Genomic DNA, 18,412 nt, shown 5'->3' with positions numbered 1-18,412 from the left:
ATTCACACAGTGGAATGAAATAAAACGATGAGACTACTATAGCTATAAGCAATAACATGGACGGATCTCACTAATATGGAGTTGAGCAAAAGCAGCCAGGCACAAAAGAGAACATGCTGTCAAATTCTATTTATATGAAGTTGAGGAGAGACAACGTTAATCTGTAGTGTCACAAGTCAGAAGTGTGGTACTCTGGGGGGAGTAATGACCAGAACTGGCATGGTGGGGGGATTCAGAGGTGCTGAGAATATCCTGTTTCTTGACCTAGGTGCTGGTTAGCTAGTTGTGCTTGTTGAGGCAAGGACTGGAGAACACAGGGAGAGAAGGGTTAGAGAGGAAGGACAGTGGGGTGCTCAGGGTAAGCCAGGAGAGGGAGCTCTGGTGAACACAGGAGTGTGGAAGGGGTGGCCCAGAATTTAATTTGGGAGAAGGGTTAAGGAGAGGTGTCAGCTTGCTTGGCTCTTCCAAACCAGAAAGGCTGGAGAGAGGAGGAGGGCAGGATGCATAGTGTCTGGTGGAGATGGTGACTGGAGAGGAGGGAAGGGGACAGTGACTGAACCTGCCCCCCAGCACACATACTTTTCCTGGCTTCTTACTACTCTTAAACTTCTCCTCTGGATCTGAGAAAAAGTTTTTAGGACTACTGGCCATTACACCTGCCCACCAGCCCACAAAAGATGAAAAAGAAGCTGGAGGGATGGAGTATTTCTGCACTAAGAGGCACCCTGCCCGAGAAAGCCCAGGCAGAGAGGTCTGGGACGCAGACGGCTGCTCCTCTCTGGGCACCGCGTCCATTCTCTCAGCTTGAGGTGTAGCCTTGGCTATGAGGTGAGGTACCTACCCTCAAATCCTGTCACGCTGTGTCTAAGGCCATACAAATCATGGGGGTGTGTGGGGGGGTAGGGCTGAGCATGCACACACAAACACATGTACACACACAAATATACTTGTGTATGCTCGTTCACAAATACAAATATAACTTGTACACACACACACATACACGCATATCCATCCAAATAAGCCTGCATCATGGCAGATGTGTGTGCACACGCACACGCACACACAATCTCCCCTTCATGTTCCTCCATATCATCGTCAGTGATACCTAAGAAAGCTGACTTCTCATTGGCTCAGAGGGCAGCTGAGAGTCAAAGAACTTAGTTGGGGTGAGGGGAACCAAACAGGAGGCCCTTCTCCACAGGGAACAGAGGCTACATAGTGCCCCACACCCCTGGAAACCTTCGAGAGTTGTCCAGTAACCCTCCCCCCACAATTGTGTCCTGTATCTTTCCCCATGTGGTGAGGGGGAAGGGGGTGGTCTCTGCAGCAGACAGAAGAGAAGCTGGAAAGTAGTGAGGATGGTCTGAGAGAAGGCGAGTGGCTCCCACAAGCCACATCCCCAGAGCCTCCTTCCCCATACACCTCTCCTGCCCTGTCACCCACCACCACCCCTCCAGTTCCCTACTTCCAACTTTTGGAAGAATTCCTCTCTTCTCTTAGCACTAGGAAAGCAAGGAACTTGGGTGTCTCGTGTTTCCCCCTCACCATCACCCCTACTGCAAGTGTCTGGGGAGCCTTTCTGCAGTGGGGAAGAGGGCCATGGCCTCACCCTCTTGGCATCCTCCCTACAGCTGGAGGGCTGGCAGAGGTGGGGGCATCTTCCCAAGCTGTGACTCAGCTTGCTGAGTATTCATGCTGTGGCCAGTTTTGACACTTCGCTCATCAGGGACTGTAGGTCCCAAGAGGTGGAGAGAGAGGCTGGCTTCTGTGAAGGATGTTCCGTGAGAGATGTCTCCATGCCTCCCTCTGCCCCTCAAGCCACATGAGGGTGAAGGAGAAGGATTCTAGTAGTGAGAGGAAGAAGGGAGATGAGGAGGAGTCCAGCTATTTGGTTGGAACCAGGTGGCAAAGAGATGCCAGGCCAGGGTGAGTTGGGGGATCCAGATGCCCCTTATCCTGCAGAGCTAATGGGCCAGGGGAATGGAAACATTAGGAGACAGGATTTCCGAAACCTGGCAGGAGTGGGTGGGGGGAGGGGGGAAAGGAATGCAGTGAGAGACAAGAAGGCAGTTTTTGGTCCTGCACTGAGTGACCAGGACTCAAAGGCAAGGAAGTTTGATGAATTGAGGTGCTGGATCCCCAGGAATTTGGAGGCTGGGCTAGGGAAAGAGGGGAGGAGGCTGGGGATCTGGGAAGCGGGAGGGGACTGGAAGTGGACAGAGGCAGCTGCAGTTTCCTAGTTGCTTCCCAGTAGTTCCTTTCAGTTCATTTCCAGTTGTTTCCAAGCCATGAAATTCTTTCCAGGCGAGATAAGGGGACTGCCTGCCCCACCCAGGGTGTGTCACGTGTATGGGGGGGGGGAGGTGGTTCAGATGGACAGAGAAGGGGGAGCCTGGAAGGGGGTGGACTGAAGACTGAAGACGGAGCCCCTGTGCCCCTGGAGGCATCGCTCAGTCATCCCGGCCCCGCTGAACCGTGAGTCATGGGTGCAAAGCTCTCGGCCAAGAACAAGCTTTAGGATCCTCTCCACAAGCTCTGCCCAGACCAGGGAGTCCTGACTGCTCCATTTCAGCATTTCTTGAAGGCTCAAGATCTCCAGTCTCCCTCCCAGGCCCTGCAACCCACATGCTGTCACCTGGGCTGTCCCCATCTAGATGCCCAAAGAAGCTCCTTCTGGCATCTTCCCAAGCTCTTGCTCATCTGTTCCAGCTAGAGCACTTGGGGTTCCATCATCACTTTCCTCCTGAGGCTTAGCTGGCCACCAGCTCAGCCTAACTCCTGCTTTCCCCCAGTCCAGCACATCCAGAGCCCCACCTCACCAATAACCACCTCCACCCTGGTGCCACCATCCGATCCTGTCCAAACCCTGCTCCTCCACTCACGCACTGACCCATCTTCCAAGATGCTCCCTCCATAGGGAGTAAAGTCCCCAGTGCACGGTCCTATTTCCTCTGCCCCAACAGAAAGTCCCTGATCTGGGGGCTCTGCCAACCTTTGTTTGGGGTATAGGGATAGGATACAGACCCCCACTTCTCCCAACTCTTCCCTCAGTCTTGCCAGAGCTCTATTCCTTACCTGGGCAATGAGCGAGCGGCTGCAGTGCCTCTGTACCTGTTCTATTCCCAACCTCAGGAGGGGGGCGGTCCTCAGGGCAGAGCAGGGTGGGCTCCCTGGGGCAGCCCTGAGCTCTCTGGATGTCCCTTGCTTGTTCCCTGCAGCGGGGGATCACTGAGCTGCGACCCGTCTATCGGTCAGCCAGCGACAGTGAGAAGGAGGGAGCCTGCAGCAAGCAGGGGGAGGAGAAGGGGAGGACCAGCATGAGGTCAGGGAGGGGAGCGGAGTTAGGGCAGATCCTCCCACCCCTCCCGCCCCTGCCAGGCCCTCCCAAGTCATCACATGCTACCTCTCCTGTCTTCCTGCCATCAACCCCCACACACCCCCACCCCAGGTCTGGGATCACAGAGTCCCACAATATCTTCATCTCACCCCCTTCATCCCTCGTCCTACTTCCCATGTTTTCCCCATCCTATTTTCCTCTTCTTTTCCACCCTACTTTTTGCCCAATTTGGCATCCTCTGCTCTCATGCCATTTCTCCTTTCTCTCCACGATTTCTCCACCTGTTGCTCCTGTTCGTAGGCCCTTTTTCCCCTCTCTAACATCCTTCCCCATGGTCAGGCCCTCTCTCCTCCTCCCCTGCACATCCCCTCCCACTTCTTCCCAATTGCCGTACTGCTCCATCTAGTATCTTGTCCTATCTGTCTGGTGCCCAGCACAGCCTCTGTCCCCCCACCAATTCTCTCCTGGCAGTGTGGGCAGGAGAAAACCTCCTCCCAAGCCCAAATCCTTTTCCAATGTGGGACCTTCTCAGGGACTTCTTGTCCCCCACCCCTATCCCTGCCCCATTGCTCCCACCTGTGCTCTGTCTTGTGGTTGCCTACCCTCTGCACTTGACCTGTCCCGCAATGCCTCTCCCTGTCTGGTTTGCCCAGTCTACCTCCTCTTCTCAGTTTGGGATCACCCTGTTTATTCTTTCATCTCAGCAAAGTCCTAAAGAAATGGCAGATGAGGCTTGGGGACTAGCTGGACAACAGCTTGGCCGAACACCAAGACATATAAGACTTGGGAAGGCATTTGGGGTTCAGGAGAGACAGCGAAGGGAAGCCTGAAAGTTAAGAGGAAAGTTTAGTGGTGAAGGAAGAGCCAGAGGCAGGACGCAGGAATGGGGTAGCGGCACAAATGGCAGAGTGAAGTTGTGGAAAGTGGAAGGGGGCTAATGTGTGGGGGGCTGCAGGGAAGTGGGAACAGGGGTAGGGAGAGTTGGGGCCTGGAGGAAAAGGGCATTTGATCTCAGGCAGAGTGGGGAAGACCAACACCAGAAGGTGAGACAGCAGACACGACCACATAAGGCTGTTGGCTGTTTCTCTGGCCCCATTTCCCCTATGCTTGCTGCCCTGATGGGGGCCTAAAAGGGAGACTTTTGATGCAGAGGAAAAATAGCCAGGCTGAGGGAGCTGCGATCCCAGGTTTCACACCGAGGATAGAGTTCTTGCTACCCCACTACAAACTTCACCATTGAGTAGCTGCACCAAATCACAACTGAAAGGGACATGCAGGAGCCTGTACGTGCCCGATTCTGCCACTTGGGCTGGGGCAAAGGTGTCTGCATCCCAAGTCAGAGCCCCCTGGTCACAGGTGTGTGGTGTTCCTGAGTCAGGATACATTGGACCAGCATGTGGCTGTGCCAGATGCCCAGTCGGCTCCCTGTGGCTAAGGACAAAAGCTCACATGGGCTCTAGCAAGGGTGTCCCTGTGTGTATCCATGTGTCTGGGTGTGTGCGTGTGTGGCTGTTTTTCCTGGCTTTGATGGGGAAGATGAAGTCAGAATCTTCAATAGAGCTGGGTTCAGCTTCCTTCCTCTGCCTTGGCCTGAAGCCCCCAGAGCCTGGAGTAGGTAACAGCTTCTGAGATCTCTGGGCTGGGGTGGGGGGAAAGTAGATGACAGGATGGGGGGCTGAAACAGCATGACTTGGGGACAGCAGACTGCACAGAGAAGGGCATTTCTGATACCCCCAGGTTTCAGTAATTATGTCCCATGGTCATAACCACTTTTTTTTTATTTTGGTCCTTTGCCTTATATGTTGGTTTTATGATTTAGTAAGTATGGCCACCATAATAAGTATAGTTGACCCAAAGAGTGGCCAGATCATGGAGAGAAGGAGCTAGAAGGATGGCCGAGGGGTGTTTTGGAAGCCCACTGCTGGGGACAGGTGGAATGCCAGAATCTCAGAGAAGAGTGAAGGATTCCAGAAATTTACAAGCTTACAAGGCATTTGAGGAAGCCATTGGAAGCTTGACAGATATAATTCTAGGTTCTGAGATAATCACTGTTTAACCTTTGATTCCCCTGGATTTAAAACCCAAGGAATACAAATTTGAAAGCTCCTAGGTTTCAGGCTTTCTTCTCTCTCCAGGAGCTTATGTCTCATATATGTTTGCATCATCAGAAAAGCATCAGGCCTTACATAGAGTAGGTACCTGATAAATGCTCGTCGATATTAAATTGTAAATTGACTGGAAGACGATGGGGAAAGTGTGTCTGGTAGGGAGCCCCAGGCATGAAGGCAGGGAGGCCTAGTTGTAAGAGCAGGGTCACTGTCACTGGGGTGTCCCGGGTGACAGGTAGAAAGGTCTGGGTGCTAAGACCTGTCCATGTGCTCTGGCTGATCTTTGAATTCTCAGTCCAGGTGTCTTCAGTTCTGGGCCTCCATCCTTGAATGAACCTCCAAGTTCCTGTCCTGATCTCAAGAAGATAAGGAATAAAAGACATAGAAAGGGAGGAAAGGGAAATACAAGGAGAATGGAAAGAAGACAAAGAGTAAGGGCAATTAAGGGCAAGGACCTGAAGGATAAGGAAAGGGGAAGGAAGACAGGCCAGGGGCTGCGATCCAAGGAAGCAGTCCCAGAGAGGGGAAAGACAAAACACATTTGTACTGGGCTTCAGTTTACAAAGCACTTTCCTACACAGTGCAGGCATTTTATTAATCCTACTTCATGGCTGAGGAAATAAAGGCTCAGAGATGTTAGGTGACTTGTCCAAGGGACTTTCCTGGTGGTGGTAAAGGTGGGCCTCAACCCAGGTTTTCTGATTCCAAAGCCTGTATTCTCTCCCCTCCCTGAAGAAGAGCCCTGGAAAGATTAGACTTAAGGCAGAAACAAATGAAGGGGCTTCTGGAAGAACTAGTTTGAGAAGGAAGGATGGATGATCTGGATTTCTGAAATTTCTTTCTGCATCCAATTATTATGTAGATTCGGTTAGAAGAAATTGCCAAGTATTAAACAGGGGGTCATCGGGATCTGGGAGTGGGAGATGGTAGGAGGAACATGAAGAGAAAAGACTGAACCTGAGATGAAAAATGGTAGAGAATTAAGAGGCTCGGAGGAAGCAGAGCCACAGGAAGAAAGATTTGGACCCTCAGAACTTCCTTTGCCTGGAGACATGGGTGTGGGGAGAAGGGAGGAGGGAGGACATTTCTATCTCGTGACAAAAGAAAGTCATACAATTGTTTTGTTCTCTGCTCTGGGGTGGGTGGGCGCCCTATTTACCAGAGGAACTGAGGTTGCTGTGGCAACCACACATCTGAGCCCCGGAATCCAGATGTGCTGTATCCAGAAGCCATAGCAGAATGATGAGGCAAACATTAGGCTCTCCAGTCCTGGCCCCCACAGCTGGGGAGAGCAGAGGATTGGAGTGGGAAGCAAAGGGAGAAGGGGGAGGAAGGAGGAGGAGAGGGGTGAAGTGGGGAGAGGAGAGGAAGTCATGGAGAGGGACAAAGAATGTGGACAAAGCAGTGGAAAGGGAAATGGAGGGAGGGTGGCATGAAAAGGGAAGAGGCGAGCACAGGGTGAGCAGCACAGGGAGATAAGACCAAGAAAAAAGAAAAGGGTGAAGCAGAAGAGGTGGAAAGGTGGAAGGGAAAAACACCAAAGCAGCAAAAAACAAAAAGATGAACAAAGAATAATGGGTCAAAAAGAGGTGATAACTCGTGGTGAGGTAGAGGGCAAAGGAAGGCAGGAAAGAAATCTAGAGAAAGGAAAGCAGCAGAACATTAAGATAAAAAGGGCCTGTGACAGGAAGGGCCAACAGAGGTACAGGAATACTGAGGTGGCCTTGGATGGGGGCTGTGGCTGGAGATCCTCATGGGCCCAGAGGGTGGCGGCCCAGAGACTGCCCAGCCTCAATCCACCATGGCATACCCACTCTCCAAGCCTCTTACCCTTCCTACTACCCCACTCCCTCAGCCAAGAGTGTGACTTCCAGTTCACACTGAAGTGCCAGCTGTCCACTGCCACTCAGCCGGAAAAGCTGCATGCCCCACCCCTAGTCTGAAATGCCAACATTTCTGGCACTTTCTTGAGCTAGGGTCAGAAAACAGAAAGACTGGTGGACAATGGAAGTGATAGACCCAGATGGGATAAAAGTAGACTAGAGAAGAAAAAGACAATATAAAAAAGGAGAAATGTGTGTCTACTATGGACCGGGCACCACGAATACCATCTTTCATCTTCACGTCAACCCTGACTAGTAGATAGGAGTATCCCATTTTACAGATGAGGAAACTAAGGCTTAGAGTGTTTAAGTTACATAGCAGGGACATCCACTAAGAAAAACCACTTCAGGTGATCTGCCTCCAAAATCCTTGTCCTCCTTGCACTCATTGCTTGGATAAGGCTCGAGGGACCTTGGGGCAGAAAGACCTTGGGGCTGGCTGAGGAGCCAGGGCTGCCCTCTGGAGGGAGGAGAGGCATATTTCCTGGGAGCCCTAATTCCAGGTTGCCACAGTTACTCAGCCTGTTTTCACCCCAAACACAGTAATGGGGAGGAGGGAGCCTGGCTGGACACATGAGGTTCTTCTCCACTCCTTCAGGCCTGGGCGTGTGGCCCAGGTGGCCCCTGTCCAGTCATCTGGGCGTTGAGCCCAGGCCCAGCCCACATCCTCCAACTGACCCAGTATACTCCTGCAGGGCTGGGCCAGAGGCACTGCTAGGCAGGAGCTGCTGATGGGGATCCCCACAGGTTGAGTGAGACTTGGGCCTTCACCCTTTGTTCTACTCCCCTTCTTCCTAATTAGAAAGCACAGCCTTTTCTGTCAGACCCACTCTTGTTTTCTTCCTTCAACTGGACCAAGTCTCAGTCTCCTCCAGTTCAGAGCCAAGAAGATGCTCAACATCCCCCTTCCCTCCAAACACCACCCCTTCTCCACTGTGGCCCCTCCTTTCTGGCTCACAGCCCTTTGGCCCCAGCTTGGTTGTTTGTCCTGGAAAGCAAGGGAAGGGAGGGAGGACCTGTTAGAATGCAGGGGACCCAGGGAGGCTGCTCACCCCAAAGGGCGTGGGGCCCCCTGTCCTTCCTGTTTACTCAGACACATTCCAGGGATCTGTATCCTCCTGGCTGTCACATCGTGGGACATCCCTTCCTCACCCAACACCTCCCACAGACATCCCAGTGTTGCATGGGCGGGTACAAGAGGATGACATGAGGTCTGTGATCCCACACCCACCCCACCCCAGAGCCAGCTGTCTTCAGTGCTTAATTCTCTGATATACTTGCCCTAGAGAAGTCGCTTTCTCTCAGATTTCCTGTCATGAGCCAGGAAGCAGCCACCATTGCTTTAACTCCCTCCAAGTTGTTTATTTAATAATTAAAAAAAGATATGCACATACATAAATCTGATCTCCCTCTACCACCCTTCCTTTATTCCCAGTAACAAGCTCCAAAATGTAAAAATGTTCCTTGTCCCTCCTGGGGACTAAATTCCCACCTCCACCCCCAAAACAGAGAAGCAAAAGAATCAAGAGCCCATCCACCCCAAACCTTACCCTCACTCAATACCCTCAAAGAAAGAAGCAGGGACTGGGGGTTTGGAAAAATGAGAAGAGCCCTATATTTCAAAAAGGGGTGAAAAGAGAGGTGATTCCCCTCACCTCCTCCAAATAAGTGCTTAACCCCACACCCTGTCCTTTCACCAATTGCCCAAGCCCAGGGATCAGGGAAATTAGAAAGTCTCACCTGGTCATTCCTCCCCCACCCCAAGTTCTAAATCAGTATGAGAGGCAGAAATCAGGGATGATTGAGGTAGAGGGGCCGATGGGTGGCCTGGGGGGCCTGGCCAGCTGTGGAAGCTGGCAAGGGGCCACCTGTGGCATTGCCTGGGGTTGAGGACGGCTGTTTTCGGAGTGAAGGGGGCACTGTGGAGGTCTTGATGTGAATCACCCTGGTGTCCATGACCTCACACTCGATCTGCATCATCTCCTCATAGTCCCCAGGGGCCCCCCGGCCTGACACCGTCTCTGTACAAAGTAGGGAGTTAAGGAAGAGAAGGGGGAGGCAAACAGAGAAAAGGGGCCAGAAAAGCAGAAAAGCAGAAAAGCAGATGGATAGAGAGGAAAGGGCAGCGGTGACAAGGTGGATCCGCAGTGGGAGTTAAATGAAAGGGTAGGGATGGAGTTGGTGAAAGGAGAGGGAAAAGGGTAGGAAAAGAAAATTACATGAGTGTGAGGTCATAGAGGAGAGAACAACAAGAGAAAATATGAGGTGAGAGGCTAGCAGGTTCCCAGCCCACCCCGTTCTGCCCAGCACCTACCCAAACACATTCATCAACCTTGTCTTCCTCCCATCAGAGTCTCTTGCATTTTGTTCTCCAATCCCCCCATTTCGTGCTTCTTCTTACCCAGGAATCTAGCATCTCTCTGGAATGCCCCACATCCCTCTCCATTTCCCCCCTCAGCTCTTCATGCTGGATCTCCCCATCGAAACTTCCCCCCTTCCTCAATTTCAGGACCCCTGCTCACACCCGGTAGGGGAAGAATTACCATTGGGGGCCATGGCAGGCATCACCAGGGACATCTTAGGCCGAGAGGTCTTGTTGTGGCTGATGGCTGGGAGCAGCAAGTGGTCCTGGGAAATAGAGGGGTGAGGACAGGAGGGTGGAGGAAAAGATGGCAACAAGCTCCCTGGCTATTCTATAGCCTTAACCTGAAGACAAGATGCCAGAACACCCAAGCTGGCAGGGATGGGGCCAGGAGATGGAACTCACTCGTCGGAAGGAGACAACATAAAATGTGTCTTCTCGTCGGTCAATCGCATCCAGGAACTCTGGCTGTGAACGGTCTGGGTGGCGATACAGCTGCAGTTGGCCTACAGAATCCCTAGGCAGGTGGGGAAACAGGATTTGGGAGGGCCTAAGCCCAGTACCCAGTTCCCACTGGGGAAGCAGGGAGAAGAGAGGAAAAAAGACAGGAGCCCCCCAGTGGATGAGGGAGGCATAGCCAGTGGCGGCAACGGTGACAAGCACAGGATAGTTCCTGGGGACATAGTTCTTTAGAGTGGAACCTCACTGAATAAGAAAGCATACCCCTCTCCCAGACTCACCTTTCTAAGGGCCCGGGGGGTTGGGTGGGGACTGCCTTAACTGGAGGCGATGTCTTCTGTAGCTGAGACTTCTGGAAGGAGAAGTATCTAAGGATTTGAAGAGGGTGAAGGGAAAAGGGAAAGAGACAGACGACCCCTGGAAGCTGATGCCAGTTCACACCCACCCTTTCACTTCCTCAACTTCTCAAACCTCCACTATGAGATGCTCCCTCAAAACCCCGAGGATACTAAGCCCTTGTCTGCAAGTGGCCTTCCTTAAACTAGCCCTCCTTCCTACCTGTCTCTCCTGGGCCCTCTGAGGGATCTTCCGCCGGCCTCTCTGGTGGCGCTGCACCCAGCCACTCAGCTCGTCAGCAAGCCTGGGGAAGCAGAAGAGGGGAACACCTCCATGCCAGGCCAAAGCTCCCACTTTCCTCACCCGCAATACACATAGGAGGGAGCAGAGCAGGCAAGGAGAGCTGGTGCTCTAGCAAGAAAGGACAGCCAGGCCATCCGTGGAGGGGCTTCAGAATGACAAGGAAGATATCCCAGCTGTGAATCCCCCACACCTCAGGGACTCAGTTCGGTTGACGTGCCGGCAGTCAGAGGAGAGGAAGAGCTGGTCCAGGTCTCTTAGCAGCAGTTCCTTGGCACCCCTGGTGAAGGCTGTCAGGTTCCTGGAGTGAGGCAGTGGGGAGGAGGCAATGATCGCAGGCTGCCCAGCATGCCACCACCCCCCATCAACAGAAAGGGCAATGATGGCAAGAGAGCAACTCCAGCTCCCCTCAAAAAGAAAAGGTACTTTTGGGGGAGACAACACACTCAACACCCCCAAAAGACAGAGGCCCCTCTCCTCACCTGAAACCTGGCCAGCCTTCAGGGCTGGGCTGGGACTCCTCAGGGCCCTGGGAACCCTTAAGGGTTTCAACCCCATGAACCGGCAATTGCGCTGAGAATTCTAGCAAGTGTCTCCGGGGTCGAGGCGCCTCTCTGCTCATCCCAGGAGAGACAGGAGCCAATGGTGGCTCACTGATGCTGTGGACAGGGAAGGACAGAGCACAAGGAAGAATTCTGGCTTTGTTGGGAGGCTGGTTAAAAACAAGGGCTCTGCAGACAGCCCACCTGGCTTCCAATCTGTTCTATAAGGCTGAATCCATTCACCTGTAAGATGGGAATAAGAACGGTCCCTACCTCCTAAGGCCAGGAAATATGAGAAAGGAGAGTGCTTAACCGAGAACTCAGGAAGCACTTAATAGTCTGTTTTTATCAACATTATCACCAACATCTACCCCAGGACCTACCATTTGTGAGAGAAATGATGGAACAAAAAGGGACTGCTGGATATACCACCGTGCCAGGGACATGAGAGTTGTCTGTGTGTACGTGGAATGAAACAGACCGTGCCAAAGCAGGAATCAGGTGACTGTGAGGGTGAGCTCCACCTTGAAGGTTCTGGAGAGGCAAGGCAGGTCTCACCTGACAGGCCCGAAGTTGAAGGCAACGAAGAGCAGGAAGACCATGATGCAGACCACCTTCCTGTTTCCAGACCCTAACTTGAGCTCGCTGTTCTAAGGTGCAGAGGAAGAGACAAGAGAGGGTGGGTCCTTCAAAGAAGCCTTTATTCCCCCTGGTCCCCCAAGGACAGATGTCTCACCTCAGCCAGCAGCACCTCCAGTCGCCGCCGGAGGGCAGCATTCTCCCGGCGCAGCTGCTGGTTGTCAGCCAGCACCGCCTGCAGCCGAGCTTCCAGACCCTGCAGGTACTCTTTCTTCTTCCTCCGGGACTGGCAAGCGGACTCCCGGTTCTTGATCATTCGCTGCTGCCGCTTCAGCAGCTTTGTCTAAGGCACACAGAGGATCAAAAAGGGAATGAAAGGTGGGTAGAAGAGGGGAACCATTACCCAAAGCTCACAGGGGCCATTCTCCTGCCTTCCTGACCTTACTTACTCCACAAGAGAGGGGGAAGGGTTTTTCCTCTCTACTAAAACATTTCAGGGAAAGGGTTCTTCTCTCAGCAACTCCCTGTTCCTGTTCCTCAGAGCTGAGAGAAGTTAGACTGTAGGAAGAACTTCCTCCATCCTGGTTCCTAAATCTCAGTTTCTCTCCTTGCTGGCTGGTTTTCCTTCTTCTCAATTCTCCTTTTTTAAGGTCCTACATTTAACCTTGCTATAATTAAAGAAGTTTAACTGGCTTTCTCCTAGGAAACAACTTCCCTTTTCCAACTATGGCCACAACCATAAGATGATGACTCCACTGCCTTTGATTTACTGAGATCACCCCCATTTCTCCATCTGCAGTGGTAACAAAAATAAGGATCCTAAAACTACATAAAGTTGATACTCATATATAAACAGGGGTCCACTCTGACCTTCAGGATCATCTTAAGGGTCTGCTTCCTCGCTTTTTCTTCTCTTCTCATCCCACAGTTCTCTTCCATGACAGACTTTCCTCTTCCATTCCCTTTACTAGCCCTACTCCTCCCCGCACTGCCCCTGCCCAATACTTACATCCACTTCAGGAGGGCAGGAGTTCCCAGGCATAGGAGCTGGAACAATGCTCTTCCTTTCAGGCCGTGGAGCAGGCGGGGGCGGCCCTTCAGGCTGGACTCGAATAGCACCTTGGATGAGGACAACTGGGGACACTGGGGCAAATGAGCAGGAGAAAGAGGCAAGAGAGCTATAAGTCAAGTGGGGTCCTGTGTCCACACCTAAGCACATGAGGGCCTCAGTGGCTCTAAACTCCCTTAGAAGGTCAATCTAGCCCATCTCCTTCTCTCCTTCTTCAGTACCTGGGGGTGGCTGGACAAGGGGCTGCAAAAGGACAGTGGTGCTGGGAGGCATAGCTCTGGGTGGCACTGGGACAGTGGTTATCACCACAGGTTTGGGCTGCAGTGGTGGCTTCCGGGTGGGCAGGGCTTTGCCTAAAGGTAGGTAAAGGAAGGAAGAATTATCAGGACTACAGGCCTTTTGCCAGGGAGCCCAGGTATTAGGAGGCCCCAATACCTGAGGATCCATCGGGGGATGGACTCATGCTAATCTGGAAAGCTCCAGGTGGGGGGCCTGGGACATCCTGCAGGAGACACTCTTGAGGGGATGGAGACTCTGTCTTCACTTCTAGTATCTCTCCTATAAAATCCTATGAAGGGCATTCCAGAAAATGTGTGAGTCAGGAGGAGTGTTGAAGAGAAGAAGCTAAAGAAGAAAAAGCTCTTGTTCCTCTGAGTCAGAAGGAACTCACTGTAGTGCCTGGAGGGAGGGAGGGACATTGATGCTCACCTGGTTGGGAGACTCTGCTGAGAGCAGGGAAGCCTCAGAGTTGACAGAGGAAGATGGAGAAACAGGTTCTATCTTGGTATGGACATCTGTGGGGTGGCAGGATGAGACAAAAAGCTGGATATCAGATAAACACTGAAGGAGAAAAGGGTTACAATTGGGAAATGAGAGACATGGTCATTTCTCCTTGTTCCTACAAAGAAAACTATTCTGGTCCTAGGCAGGCAGTCCAGAAGGTGGAGATGCCATGGGGCTGCTAATCTGCAGACTCTCCTACTACCTCTTTACTCAGGACTGCCTTTCATCTTCAGGGGCTCCTTCATTTGTTTTTTTTCACCACTGCTCAATTTTCCTCAAGGCTATCCTTGCCCTTTCGCTTACCCTCTTTCTTCCTCATGGACCTTATCCATTCACATAGATGAGGCCCAAGCACAGAGAGTCTGCAGCATTCATATGGGCCCATACTCCCAACTTGTTGGATTTTCACCTCCTCCTGGCCCAATGTCACAACACATCTCCATGCCGACAACTGCTAAGTCTGCATCTCTACCCTTGACTGCTCCCCTGAGCCCTGATCCTAATTCCCAAGCTCCCTGCTGGTCACTTCCATTCTTATGCCCCACCATTTGCCTAAAGTCAACTGAACTTATACAGGGCTCACTGTTTGTCCCTTCACACAAATTCCCTTCCCGCACCTGTCGGCCTCCCAGGCACCAAATCACAAAGCCTCAGTTACCTCTGAGCCTTCATAGCCTCTGTTAAATCTATCTATAAGACTTGTTGATTGCCCCACATAGGTAAAATAAAACTCAGCTGACGGCCAGATTTAGCCCTAAGGTCAACAGTCTGCCACTACCTCTGGTCCATACCACTCATTTTGGTACTTAATGATCTCCAATATTACTATTTTAAAACTTCAAATCAATTTATATTTTTGAATAGGTAAAAGTCAGGCAATATAAAATCCAAAGGAACAAAGGGGAATTCAGTGAAAAGTGAATCTCTTTCCCTTCCTTGTCCACCAAACACCCAGATCCCCTCCTCAGAGGTGATCACTACTTGAGCTATTAACCCTGTGTTATAACACATGAGACTCTCCATGAGACTTTCCAAAAGCAAAGACTATGTCTTATGCCTCGTGCCTATCAAAGTGAAGAGTAAAGTACAGGCCCTCAAAAAATACAAATCATAAAGGAGTATCTGGCTCTAATAATACTATCGTTTGTAAAGTCATCAACAATCTTTTTACTGTTAAAGGCTTTACAATCTTTATTTTGTGTCCTCTTTGTAGCTTTTAATAACATGCTGGATATGATCTGTTTGTCTCTCCAAATCCACTCTCCATCGTTCCTTGCCCTGCTCTGAGGCCCAGGAAGAAAACATGAATGGATCGTATCACGGATCACCCTTGCCCTCTTGCTTCTGGCTGGAGTTCAATGAGAGAGGTAATGCCAGGAAATTCTGAAGGTACTTTGAAATCAACAATAAACGTGTCCAACACTGACTTCATCATGCTCCCTGAGCAGAGGGCTCTCATTCTTGCAGTCTCCATCCAGTGAACAGTACCATCACCCACTGGATGGCTGCCCTAGCCAGAAATTGAGGGATCCTCTCTCTTCAACTCCTACCTCTCTCCAATGCCCAGAAGGTGACTGCAACTCATCCATTCCATTTCATTCTTTCTGCCTTCTTCTCGGCATTCTAATATCTTACTTGATTAACTGCATAAGCGTCTTCCTTGGTTCACTTCTTCCTGTCTCTAGTCCTGCCTTTCTGCAATCCATCCTCCATTCTGCTACCAGAGTCATCTTCCTAATCATACTGCTCTCTTGCTTGATTTTTCAAAGAGTTCCAACCGCCTACAGGATAAAAGCTAAGAGGCTTTTAGCAGGGTTCCCACCTGATCCTGAAGCCTTGGCACCTCCTTGCCATTCCCTACTCCCTGCTCATATCTACTCTGACGAGATACAGGTTTCTTACACACACACACACGTCCCCACATTATTCTGGCTAATTTCCATGTGTCCTTCAAAACTCAGCTCAGGAAATTCTTCCTCCAGTAGCACATTGTTGATCCAGCCCGAATCCAGTGGATGACCCCCTCTTATGAGCTTACATGGCACCCCGTAAAGATTTCTATCCTAAAATTACCACACCTGTATTCATTGGTACTTGTCTTTCTACCACCACTACACTACAGTATTCTCAAGTCAGTGTGGTGGTGATGTCTTCTTCATCTTTGCATCCCCAGCACCCTGTCCAGTATCTAGCATGGAGTAGGGGCTCGATAAATGTTTACTGAATAAACACACGAGTAGATAAACTTGATAACATTTTTAAAACATTGCACAAATACTGTTAATTGTAGAACACAGGAGTTAGGCATATAGTATTCCAACTTTTTTGTTTAAAACTTTGTATGATAAAATGTCACGGTGAAAAAATAACAAATAAAATATGCCCTAAACTATCTATAGCTTTTAAAAACTGCAAAGCAGCAGAAGTTAAATCACAACAGGATACTAGGAACAAGAAAAAGAAACACCATATCCATCTCTTTGGTGTCGCCCTTGCTGCGGTTTCCTGAAATTCTCCCTCCCACTCCTGGCCTTTCTCCTGGTTATCTGCCATTTACCCTCCCTACCTTTTCCTCCTTGTCCCGCTGCCTGCCCCCCACCACACCCACACATACATGCATGTGAACAAGAACACATATTCTACCTTGGTAAAGCCAGGGGATGGGGAGTAGGCTGTTATTACCTGAGGGATTATCAGAGGTGGGGCCCACATTGATATGGATGGTTTCAAATGGGGGTGTTGAATCATCTCCCAGGAGGCAGAGTGGGGGTGCCAAGGACTCTATCTTCACAACCAGCACCTCCCCCACACCAGAGGCCTGGGTGAGAGCAGGGGTACCGGGGAGCAGAAAGAAGAAAACAAGGAGACGTGTTGAGAATAAGGGCAAGAACAAAAGCTTTAGAGCTTACAAACCACCAATTATCCAACATTCTGGTTTGAATGGTACGCAGTATCCCCCTAATATCTTTCTGGCCCCTGTTCTCTCCTTCTACTTTATTCCTCAGAAGGTTGATAAAGTCTCACGATTTCAAATGTTGTCCTAGAGTGGACAACTTGGGCAGGAACAGTTTCATAATTCTTACCAGTTGACAACTCTTTTTCCCCCACCCCATCACAGCTGCCACATATCTCTATTAAAGATTGTTTTCACTTTTAGAAACCAGAGTGGAGATGTAACCAATGGGAATGTTAAAGAAAAGACAAATACAAGGAAAAGCTCCCTCACCCCCATGCACACAAATCAATCTTCAGCACCCACGGGTGAAGGGAATGGAGCAGAGTCCCTGCCACATAGAGTAGAAGGAGGGAGATGTCTCTCTCACCTGGCTGGAGGGCTCTGTGGAGAGATGTGATGATTCCGAGCTGAGAGAAGAGGAAGAGCAGGGAGAGGATGGCTCCGACTTCACCTGAAGATCTGAAGGAAAAGGGATTAGAAAATTACCAGGAAGCAGAGTCTGAGAAGAATCCAGAGTGTCCAAGGACATATGGGTGAGGACCCCTTCACTGGGGCAAAGGGGAAGGAACGCATGAGCTGTTAAAGGGGAGAGGAGTGCACAGACACTCATATGGAGGTGCGAGGACACATGGAATTACACGGTTTCTGGGAAACAGTGGGAAGTTGAGTTTCTGGAAGGATAAGAGAATCACAAATGATATCTTACCTGGGAAGATAGGCAGGGGGTCCCATGGGGGTTCAGGGAGGCTGACATCCATCCCCACATCCAGCATGCTGCTGCCAAACTGAATAAGGGAGGATATTAGATGGCAGGAGTGTGAGAAAGAAGGGGTGGCTCCAGAAGAGCTCCGGCCTGGAGAAGAGTCCCGGTTCTGGGACCACTCCCACCCACCAAGGATAAGAGACAAGACTGCTGGGGTAGAAATACCGGGACATCCTGCTCCGGACAACGAAAGAGCTGCGTCTGCTCCTCAGCCACTTCATCCAGGCTGGTATACAAGGTGCAGTCTGCAAGTGCGGAGGGTCAGAGGGGTAGTCCGGTGGCCCTGCCTACGTACCCACACACAGCCCTCACTTCATCCCTCATTGGATCCACTCCGCCAAACCCACCGCCCGCCCACTTGAAAGTGTTACAACCAAAGAACTTCAGCCCCTCCTTCCCCGACCCCGGAATAAATCGACGTTTACGCAGGGAGCGGAGGCCTCTTGTATTCCCGCATCGCACGAAAGCACAACGGGCCCCCCTGCTCCGCCCTCCCTCGAAAGGTGGATTCCGTATTTGCCCAGCCTTCCTCTTTGGGCCTCAGCTTCCTTCCTGTGTGCCTCAGGGGCACAACGTGCCACAGCCCTCTCCCCTCCCCCAGGCCTCACTCCGCGGACCCCAGTCCTCCGGGTTCAGCAAGTTGTCTGTAAAAAAACGCGTCGGGTCCGCAATCTCGCTGAGGAGCATGAGCTCCGCCATTTTTACCCCCGCCCCCCACAACCATGAGACGGTTCCCAAGGCCCGCCTCTCCCCATCACCAACTAATCAGTTGACTCTTTAAAAAAGGGGGCGTCCCGGAAACTCTGTCGACCAGTAAGAGACCTAGGTGCTGAGCACATGAATCAACAGAAGAGGCGGCTGTACAGGCCGGACCAATGGGAGCACGACAGAAGGATGCACTTCTACAGTAACCGGCCGCAGATCTTGCGCATGCG

The 18,412-nt window shown here is 51.2% G+C and overlaps 2 protein-coding genes across 4 annotated transcripts in view; both read right to left on the bottom strand.

The window, feature by feature from the left end:
* TNXB (tenascin XB) overlaps positions 1–3,294 on the bottom strand; it is a 54,734-nt gene extending 51,440 nt beyond the window's left edge. Inside the window, 1 exon segment of the mRNA XM_039882959.1 lies at positions 3,076–3,294. The gene's annotated coding sequence lies outside the window, so the exon portion shown is untranslated.
* A 5,371-nt stretch (positions 3,295–8,665) lies between these two features.
* On the bottom strand, positions 8,666–18,246 carry ATF6B (activating transcription factor 6 beta). Of its 3 annotated transcripts, none has more exons than XM_039882956.1 (18): positions 18,095–18,246; positions 17,643–17,722; positions 17,421–17,499; positions 17,082–17,173; positions 16,441–16,576; positions 13,684–13,769; positions 13,411–13,543; positions 13,197–13,328; positions 12,916–13,049; positions 12,064–12,249; positions 11,886–11,977; positions 11,268–11,444; positions 10,979–11,086; positions 10,708–10,789; positions 10,431–10,501; positions 10,096–10,207; positions 9,872–9,956; positions 8,666–9,349 (listed from the first exon to the last, which is right to left on the bottom strand). In XM_039882956.1, the coding sequence occupies exons 1-18, from the start codon at positions 18,174–18,176 to the stop codon at positions 9,120–9,122; spliced, it is 2,097 nt and encodes a 698-aa protein (XP_039738890.1). In that variant the 5' UTR covers positions 18,177–18,246; the 3' UTR covers positions 8,666–9,119. The 3 variants fall into 3 exon arrangements, with proteins under 3 accessions (XP_039738890.1, XP_039738888.1, XP_039738889.1); XM_039882954.1 differs by having other exon boundaries at positions 18,086–18,225; XM_039882955.1 differs by having other exon boundaries at positions 10,431–10,498; positions 18,086–18,225.
* Positions 18,247–18,412: the final 166 nt, after the last annotated feature.

The sequence above is a fragment of the Pteropus medius genome, unplaced genomic scaffold (genome assembly GCF_902729225.1).
Source record: "Pteropus medius unplaced genomic scaffold, Ma_sr-lr_union100, whole genome shotgun sequence".
NCBI lineage: Eukaryota > Metazoa > Chordata > Mammalia > Chiroptera > Pteropodidae > Pteropus > Pteropus medius.
The sequence above is the reverse complement of the archived record's forward strand: the minus strand, read 5'-3'. Positions and strand labels throughout refer to the sequence as shown.

Bases quoted from the DNA above. Each gene is read 5' to 3' on its own strand.
- ATF6B (XM_039882954.1), bottom strand. From the start codon at position 18,176: ATGGCGGAGCTCATGCTCCTCAGCGAGATTGCGGACCCGACGCGTTTT. The intron at 13,329-13,410 runs GTATTGGGGCCT...ACCTACCTTTAG, and splicing joins ATCCCCCGATGGATCCTCAG to GCAAAGCCCTGCCCACCCGG. The intron at 10,790-10,978 runs GTGTGGGGGATT...CTGCTTCCCCAG, and splicing joins AACCGAACTGAGTCCCTGAG to GCTTGCTGACGAGCTGAGTG.